At 34.0% G+C, this 9,934-nt stretch overlaps 2 protein-coding genes across 4 annotated transcripts in view; both read right to left on the reverse strand.

Moving 5' to 3' along the window:
• The window catches only part of LOC112516463, a 13,413-nt gene extending 5,412 nt beyond the window's left edge, over positions 1–8,001 (reverse strand). Inside the window, exons 1-6 of the mRNA XM_025123517.1 lie at positions 7,889–8,001; positions 4,190–4,407; positions 3,909–4,062; positions 2,747–2,921; positions 1,791–1,906; positions 772–831 (exon numbers count right to left, since the gene is read on the reverse strand). Coding sequence (XP_024979285.1) covers positions 772–831; positions 1,791–1,906; positions 2,747–2,921; positions 3,909–4,062; positions 4,190–4,407; positions 7,889–7,979 — 814 coding nt within the window. The 5' untranslated portion in view covers positions 7,980–8,001. The remainder of the gene's footprint in view (positions 1–771; positions 832–1,790; positions 1,907–2,746; positions 2,922–3,908; positions 4,063–4,189; positions 4,408–7,888) is intronic.
• Positions 8,002–8,004: 3 nt separating this feature from the next.
• LOC112516465 (probable plastidic glucose transporter 1) overlaps positions 8,005–9,934 on the reverse strand; it is an 18,180-nt gene continuing 16,250 nt past the window's right edge. For all 3 annotated transcript variants that reach the window (XM_025123520.1, XM_025123518.1, XM_025123519.1), the window contains 2 exons: positions 8,962–9,076; positions 8,005–8,214 (listed from right to left, as the gene is read on the reverse strand). In XM_025123520.1, the coding sequence (XP_024979288.1) occupies positions 8,029–8,214; positions 8,962–9,076 (301 nt within the window). In that variant the 3' untranslated portion in view covers positions 8,005–8,028. The remainder of the gene's footprint in view (positions 8,215–8,961; positions 9,077–9,934) is intronic.

Raw genomic sequence — 9,934 nt, forward strand, 5'->3', positions numbered from 1 at the left:
TATATATATATATATATATATATATATATATATATATAAAGGGATTCTCCCTCGGGAGTAGATACCAATTCACACCCTCATATAATTTTATAGTATCAGAGGCAAAGGAACCACAATCAGACAACATTGATGACCTTGTGACTTTATTGTGGCAAGTTTAGGCATGATGTATATCTATGATCCACCTTCAAGAGTGTTTCTTGTAATCTATGCTTCTTTACTTGTCTAGGTTCATTAGGTGGTCTTTACATTAAATTAGCACTATAATCTAGTCCCCATGAGCCCACTATGTACTCATTATTTTTATATTAAGACCCCCCTCAGTAATGTCTGCATATTAAAAGATTTGACAAACCAAAAGCAAACAAAAGGAAGAAGATTTTTTTACAGCCTAACTGTTAGTTACTCGAGCAACAATTTATGTCTCACATACTTCTCATATTTGGATGCACAAAGCACTTGTTGATTAATTAGCCACATCAAGTCACAACACAAGGGTTTCATGATTATTTGTCTCCGATATTTAAAAGATCATTACCTGATAGGGTTAAAAAATTACATTAAATGGTATGATCTTTTTCAAAGAAGTTCAAATCTTTGGTGTGAAATTAAGAGTTCATTTTATTACAAGATTTAGACAAAGAATAAACCTGTTAAACCTAGCCACAATGAGGAAAAATAAGAAACAGCAAGAAACTTCAGTCGTGAATCTGATATACCGAAAAGCAATTTCTTACTGATTCAAAAGGATATATAAACTCACTTCTGTACCTTCTATGCTGATAGCCGATACGAGTATAAAGAGCACACCAAAGAAACTGAAAGCAATACCTGAAAAGCAGATATCCGTCAAGAAAAAACAAGAGGATATGCTATAAATACAAAGAATTATGGAAGTGTTTCAGATCGGGTAACAGGTCACAAGTTTGTTGCACGAATTTACAAAAAGTATAGACTCCTAGTAACATATACATATGAGAGTGCTGCAAGTATTATGTAGTCATTTCAGAAACTAGAAGCAGCACCCTGACTCATGTGATAAGAAAAACAGACCTTTAAGAACCCATAAAAGATTTCCTACCATTAAGCCAATCATCAAAGTGAACTAACAGGTAAGGAGCACGTTGAAAGAAAGAACTGCTAATCTACAGCATGGATTTGATCATGCTTGATGTTATCAAGGATCCTATATGGAAAGCTACTGACAGCCATTGTAGAGTTTCAGACTGAGGGAGCCTGTTTGTTAGCAGCTTAATGAGCTTAATAGGACTCACAACTTAGTCGGTCAACCATACATGACTGTTTGGTAGTGGCTCAATGATATAGAAAGTGGCTTATTCAGTAAGCTTTGGGGGGAGAGCTTTATGCAGAAAGCCAAGTTTTTTTTTCCAAACCTGCATCTCCCAATTAGATAACATGCTCCTTCCATCTATGAAAAAACCATCCCAAACAAAAACCTTCCCAATCTATAGACAAATTAATCCACACAGGCAACTTTATCCATACAGGACTTAATGGAAAATCAACCAAACAACCCCCGAGTAAGAGATAACAAGCTTGTTGCATAATTTTCAGGAAATATAAATTATATAAATGAAGATGCTGTAAGTAGTTGTTTCAGCAATTAAAAACATCACCCACCTCATTTATTTCTTCTAGGTTTACTATGCGACTTATCTAAAATTACCCCACAGGAGATCAAAGATATACCAAATATACAGAACTGTTTGATGTACGTATTGAATGTTATACACAATAAAAATGTTTCGCCAATATGATTGTTATTGTACCTGCAATTTCTGCTATTTTCAAATTCTCATGTAAAATGAATCGTGCTGCAACTGAGGCCATTATTGGAGTTGTGAAGCTTAATATCATAGCTTGAGACAGAGGTAATATCTGAATACTGCAAAAAAAGTTTTGTCCAAATATTAAGAGGGAAAATTGCACTTATGGATGAATGCTGAAACCAGCTTCAAATAATTTAGGCAACAGCAATACAAAATAAAATATGAAAATCTCAATGAACACCTTAACATATGAAAATAAAAGGTACTGAAAATAACCAAGTTCTGATTATCCTTGATAAGAGTTACAAGAATATTAATACATAGAGGGGCGGGAATCACAAAAGTTCGATTTCATAAAAGGTATATTTGTGCTTTATTCTTAATTTTCTATTAGTTTATAGTTAAAGTGTAATTATTTATTTTGCCATATGTACCTGAGATACAAAGACAAACAGCTTACTGTCAATAAATCATGGCATATCGGTCATACATATGCTTTTATAAAGTTTACCATACTTAAGCAGCTATACCCTCATATGACCTCTCAGAATTCAATCAGCGATGCCCAATTAACCACATAAGTAAAAGTCTGGTTTAATTTACCAAAATCATGATAACATAAATGGGTTAAGATAAGCAAATATGATGCCATCACAAAGAAGAACACGGTGAGCATACAAATGTAGTAATTTTACCACATGCATGTAGAATTCAGCTTTGAAGTGAATTCTAGATGCTAAAAGATACAAATAATCTGACAAAACAGCATGGACCCATGTACAAGAAGACAAATTGGTAATAGGAGGATCCATTCAAGAAGAAGGTTACACAAGGGAATATCTCTGAAAATAACCATAATACTTGCTAAAGTAGTAGTAGCAATGAACAATTTAGCGGGGAGGGAGGGGATGGGGGTTGAGGTTTCAAACTACAGATGGTGCAGGAGGAAGACTTACCAGTAGATGAAAGTTAACAAAGATATACATCCAGTAATAGCCCTTGATACTAAAAGATTCCTGACATTTGCAGGTCCAAATATTGGTTCTCCACTTCTTCGTAACCACATGAACGATAATACTGTGATAATTACACATCTTGTAAATGCTATCTCAAAAAGAGGAATTGCTTGAGCTGTCATCACAAAAACAAGACAGATCAACTGGGGGCCAAACTAGCAACTACAGTAAATAGGTTCATACACTATATCGATGTAAAAGATCACAAACCCAATGCCTGTGCACACAACTTATAGATCAAATAAGAAGGTTACATAATTAGATAATTAAACTGGTTTTGGAAAATGGCTGAATGGAAACTTTGAAGATCTTTTGCATCTTCCTGTTTACTACACATAGTGGCGAGAGGCCTTAGCACAAGGTTATCAAGATATTACCATGGTGTTGAGAGCCCTTTTACATCAAAATGAATGTTCTGTTTTGAAATATATCAATATGCATGAAATTTTCTTTTGAGATTTTTCTCTAGCGATACTCATTTGATGCTATCAGGCACCTCTCAGCCCATGGAATACTTGAGCAATCAAATAAATAGCACATGTAAGTTGTTTAATTTAATGAAGTTGGTTACCTCAGTAACTGAGTATACAGATGTGCACAGAAGGATCTTTCAGAAATAAACAAAGAAAGTGAGAAACAGATTCCCCAAAAAAATTCCAAAATGGAGACCCAAAAGTCAAAATCTCCAAAAAGTTACATTCATCTCCGACAGATTCTCCGTTTTGTAGAATCCAATATTGATTATAATATTAAAATATTTCATTCATCTATTAAAATATTAATTCTCTATAAATATTTATTTTCAAAATTTCCCATGGTCGAAATATATTTATCTCCCACATGATAATCATTTTTGGGTGTTCTTCATATTTTGAGAAGAAAAACCCTTCTCTTTTCCTAGTTTCTCCGTTTTGGAGATAGTTTTAGGGAATTTGTTAGATTTTTCCCCATTTTCTCCATTTTGGAGAATCTGTTGTAGATGCTCTAAAACAGCTTGGCATTCACTTTTTTATTGTAGATTGTAGATAACTACAATAACATACATATTTATTCTAGTGATTTATTGAAAGCCATTGTTCCATTACAGAAAGAAACTACTAACCAGAGCAAACATCCAGCAGAACTTCCATGATACAGTAGATAGAAGATGACAATGCCATGCATAGCAAACCCGAATACCTAGATCCACTCCATACCCACATAATAAACTGTGTAAATGCTGACGTTTCTGTTTCAATTAATCTAGCAATTTGGTCCTGCAACAGCCACAAATGCTAATTGCTAAATTAAGCTATCAAGAAACACTAAAACAAATCGATTTCCTATACAGAACTGACGCGAATAGCTAGAGAAACGAGTAACAAACTCCAATTTCTATAATACCTTGTTGGCTTTTCGCCTAGGGTAAGAAACAGAAAAGATATTGATTTTGGGCTTATCCAATTGCGATAAAAGAGGGATTATCTGGTCCTCCGAAGCTGAATCGGAACCTTCCGTGGACGTCACTAATTCCACCACATGAGAGCGATCTCGTTCTTCTCCTCCTCCGCCATCAATACCGGTGAAATCCATCTTTTTTACATGCGAGAGAAACCCTAGCTCTTCACAGAATTGATCGACTTAGGTCAATAAACGAGCAACAAGGGTGCAAACAAGTTCTAGAGAAGATCGATGAAGGCCAGAGATGGTCCTAATTTACAGGGAAAGAAGAAGAAGACGACGACATAGAGGATAATTACTCTGATTGGTGAAAAGAGACTGACATGCCAACGGTCAACCGAGCTGAGCTGGCAGCCTATATGGGTCCCACATCCTTGTTGGCATATTCTGAGAGGTGTCACCAACTCACCGTGATACATGTGTTTTGTGCCTAAATTTTTGCTTGGTTATTATTTCCAGACCAAAATTTGTTTTTCTTTCTAATTTTATCATATTTTTTAATAAAACAAAATAATCTTTAAATTTTATCAATAAATTTATATAATATTTCTTAAATGTATAAACTCTGGATTAATATATATATATAACATATAGGGGAAGGTTCATTTAAGAAGCGGTAAATATTTGAGAAAAAAGGAAATGATCATACCTTTTATCTGGTCAATTTTTGCGACTTTGACCGTGAAGCACCGAATAATTCCTCGTATGAGTATGCTAAAGATAAAGAGATAGTTTTGTAACTTTTTATAAATAGACAACAAATGGGTTCATAGGTGAATCCATGTGATACATATATAAACTATATGTTCATATGTGAACTTGTTAATTGGTTCATATATGAATCACACAAGTTCATATAGGGGTGAGCAAAGACGGATACCTGGCCAAAATTTATGGAATCGGTCCGGTTCGATGGATCCTAGAATGAAGGAACCATAAATGGAACCGAAACCGGTTACACCAGTTCTTTATATTTGGGAACCGGTTTTGATGCCGTGTACCTAGTGTCTAATTTTCTTAATTTATTTTTATCATTTTATGCTATAAAAAAGTAATTATTAGTCTGTTAGAAAGTATCAACGTAAAGGAAACATTACGAATGAACAAAAAAACCCTACTAAATCAAACCCATGGTACCTATGAACAAAAAAACCCTACTGTATCCAATAAGTGTAGAAATCGAATCGAAGGAAAGACTATGAAACCATGTTTTGTTAGGAGGAGAGATCTAGTGTAACAGTAATAAGTGACTAAGTGTAACCCTAAAAGGTAAATTAATAATTTTAATTTTAGTTTATTAAATATAATAAACATATAAAATAATTTTTATTAAAAAAATAGCGGGTACCTGTCTGTTCCGGTTACCCGGTCCCGGAACTGGTTCCAACGGGCATGCACATGTGCATAAAAGTAAGTTGTAAGCAATTTGTTCGACATGCACATGTACATAAAAACAAAAAAAAAAGTTCCAATTATTTGTATGCATATAATGCATATTGTTCAAATAAACGGTTACCAGGATGTTTCTCAGTTTTACATTTTTTGGGAGTTTCCCTGAATCTCCCTCTTTGTATGCACAAATAAATGGTGTTAACTTTGTGACTCGTTGGACCAAAATGATTACTTCATATGTTAGTTAGTGAGTACGGATATTCAGGTAATTTTCGTTTGTAAGTTATTTCATTGTATTAAATGGAATGTAAAAAAACACAACTGCTTATTTTTATGGATGATAATTGTATCATCATTTTCTAATGATCACGTTCAAATTATTGATGGATAATCAAAATGAACAAACTACCATTCAACATACTGATTCGGGTGATTTTTTTTGTTTACGGTGTTTTAAATGGTATGTTCATTAGTGAACCATATTCACATGATGTTCATGTATGAACCAGAGGCAGTAATGCACAAATAACCGGTCAAATGTTCATTAGTGAACACATTTTTCATAACTACCGACTTTTTAGAAACTTCTTACTTTTATTATTATTTTGTGGGTAAATTGTATAAAAAAGTAATATACTTTAACTTGATTCTTATTTTGGTAACGTAATTTTAAAACTTTCATTTTGATATCTAACATGTAAAGTTTTAAACATTTAAGTACCCAAGTAACCGGTTGATGACTAATTTTAGATTTAAAATAAAACTAATTTTAGATTAAAAAAATTCATGTCACCAACCACGTCAGCAAATAATACCAAGTTGGATATCACATCACTCGTTACATCAGCATGATAACCGATTAATGCTTCAACCGATTACCCGAGGTACTTAAATCTTTAAAATTTTACATCTTAGATAGCAAAATAAAAGTTTTGAAAATACGTTACCCAAAAATAGGAATCAAATAAATACATTATTTTTTTCATACAATTGATATATGTTAATTGTATACGTTTACTACCACAAACAATAATAAAAGTTCATACGTATTTATTTTCTGAATAGAAAAATACAATATTAATTTAACTAGACAATGTAGTTTAATAATTATTAGTTATTCAAATAGTTTAATAAAATTACAATCAACTCAAATACCTTCCACAATTCTTTTATCTGCCTACCTCACTCTCGCCAACCGTCAGCATACCAAACACACTCTGAGTGAACATTTACTAACAAAGGCCTTGCAGGACCTATAGAACAAGCTTTGTTGCGTATGTATATCTATAATTTGTTTTGAGAATCCATGAAATTGTGATAACCTTGAGAACTGGTGTATCATGTGCTATTTCATATGATTTTTTCCATCTAATACCAGGATTTAGAATATTGATTAATATGTATTTGTTTCACAATGTGAACCTTTTTAGCCTATTTGTAAAACAAAAGTTTCAAGTAAGAAAGTTTCACATTATGAACCGAATATGCGATGCAAACATATTGTGAAACAAATGTATGTCCATTAATACATTAAATGCTAGCTTTAGATGGAAAAATATCATATGAAACAATACTTTGAGGTAAAATTCTCACGGTTATCACAATATATGAAGTTCTTATTTGATTATGCTTATATATAGGGCGTAGGGTGCCTATGTATTTGTATATATATGGAACATGTTTGAAATACAACTTACCCTACTTGTACAACCAATACAACCCTAATCTAAGCGCCCATTTTACTTTATTTTTTCAGTTTTTCTAATAGATAATTTTAAACTACCTTTTCCACCTCATCATATGTTGACCGTAGATGAACTAATTGACGGTTCAGATAAGATTGCATTGGTTGTATAAATGGATAATCTGTAAAATAGGCCACCTCTCTCTCTCTCTATATATATATGTATGTGTGTGTGTGTATAGGGGCATGTTAAAACGAGAAGCTAAACATTTTGCAAGAAGACAAAAAATTCCAATATCATATGTGATCACATGCATGATACACAAGTTTAATCATATATGATTTAAATACATGTTGCATTGACAACACATAGACGCTTAATCATATATGATTAAACACACTCAAAAGAGTGTAATCAGATATGATATTGAAACTTCTCGCATGATCCATTCTCTATGTATATATGTATATGTTTAAACATGAGTGTGGTTGCAAAACTATCTTTATCTTATATGTTAAAAGTTTCAGACCGTGTTATAATAGCAATACATTGAATAGTTGCGTACCTAGCGTGTATAAAGTCAGGAAACCGTTATGACGAAACACAGAGGGGACGGATGCTGGTGATCTTTGGGCACAGTTAAGCTGCACAGCCATCTCTGCAACTGTTTGGGCTCCTTGAACCTAAAATTAAGAAAACTAGCGGTTATCGAGCTTTGGGGTCCAGTGACATCTCGATTTCTTCAAAAGATCTCCCTTTGGTTTCAACTAAGAAAGATAAAGAGAAGAATGCCGCCAATAACGAAACTATGCCAAAACTTGCATAAACTGGTGCAACACCAAAGTTCTTCATCAGCTCGAGGAAGAATAGGCCGACCAAGAAATTACACACCTGAATTAAAATGCCATACAGAATTATGGTTTAATCTCAAATAAATACTCCCTCCATCCCAAAATAAATGCATTCGTTTTTTTACTTTKGCAAAGTTTCAATCTGATATTAGCTTTTTAATACTAGCAAAATATTGACAGCATTGATCTTGGTGCATTCAATTTCTCTATTTTGTTATGAGGGTATTTTAGATATTTTGGTGTGAAGTTCTGCAAAAGTTTGACTTACTAATTTTCTATTACTGATATCTTCTTACTAATTTCAGGTAGAGGTCAAAAAAGCGTATATTTTACCCCCAGACCCACCTCCGGTTGAGATGTATTGGGATCGTTTGGTTTGGTTTCCTTATGTGAGAAGGACCAGAACCATCAAATCTCATCAGCTGACCAAAGTTCAGATTCATCTAATATCAGAGGTGAACTAAGGGGCCGTTTACTAAACGCTTACCGGTAAGGTCTTACTGGGTCATTTACCTTACCGGATAAACATGACGAGGGCTGAGAATCTTACGCGGTAAGGGCAATGATAATGATGGAGAGTCTTACCCAGTAAGTGAGGGTGACAACTCTTACCCAATAGGCGCTTATCGGGTAAATTGTTGCATACAATACCGTTTAATGACTACAAGCTTATACGATAAAGTAAATTCGAGTGTTGACTCTTACCGATAAAGTAAGCGTTCGGGTAGTAAACGGCCCCTAAATCTTTAGTTACCTAGTAATCTAGAGAAAAGTTTAAGATCCGTACCCAGTGAACAGAAAAACTGAAGCTCATGATCTTCCCACGTGTCCTGCTGCTGCTAAGCTCGGGTATAATAAGACCCGTTACTGGACCAGCTCCAATTGCATAAGTCAATATGTACCTTACATAATGTATAACATTAGAGACGCCATGATATTATTCCCAAATAGAGGCAGATCCATTGGAGAACCGTTTGTTTTTTTCAAAACCGTGAGAAACAAATATTCATGATGAACATCATCATGAATATTTGGTTCCTCGGTTCTCAAAATATTTATGGTTCCCTAAATGACTTTCTCCTTCCCAAATGAACTGTATATTAGGACGGGTATCTGAGGGGAAGGATCGGATGATACACAAAACTTAAAGGATCCCGTGTGCAAATAAACTACCAAAAGCAGCAGCCAACGGAATCTGATGGAACTGGAATGGTCAATTTTGTTGACTAAATTCCATTCCAAAGATTGGTTTACCCATGGATTTCATACATTTGGAACTGGAATGGATTTGAATTCCATACATTCCACCAACCATGGATTTCATCATTCCATCATAGTGGGGAAGGAATTGAATTCCATTCCATCCAATTTTCTTAAAATGACAAAACTACCCCCATAATTTCATTTCAATTCCTCTTGAACCAAACAAACAAATTCCGATTCATTTGACAGATTACATTCCATTTCCGGTCAACCAAACACTTAATCATAACCTTATAACATTTCATTCCGATTCCTTCCAGATTCCAATTACTTTCCATTCCTACAAAAAAACATTTTGCGAACCAAACCCCCTAAAGCTATTATGTGGAATTGGGAGAAATGGGTTGAAATTCGCGTATGGATAGCTGAATGCTTGACCAATGTACGCGAGTAAGTGATGACTGATACAAAATGAACAGATAGGGAAAAAATGGGTAATCGGCTGTTGGGAATATAATAGATGGAACAGAATTTACAGGTAAAAGAAGAAGACTTAC

Source organism: Cynara cardunculus (assembly GCF_001531365.2).
Source record: "Cynara cardunculus var. scolymus isolate 2C chromosome LG 8, CcrdV1, whole genome shotgun sequence".
NCBI lineage: Eukaryota > Viridiplantae > Streptophyta > Magnoliopsida > Asterales > Asteraceae > Cynara > Cynara cardunculus.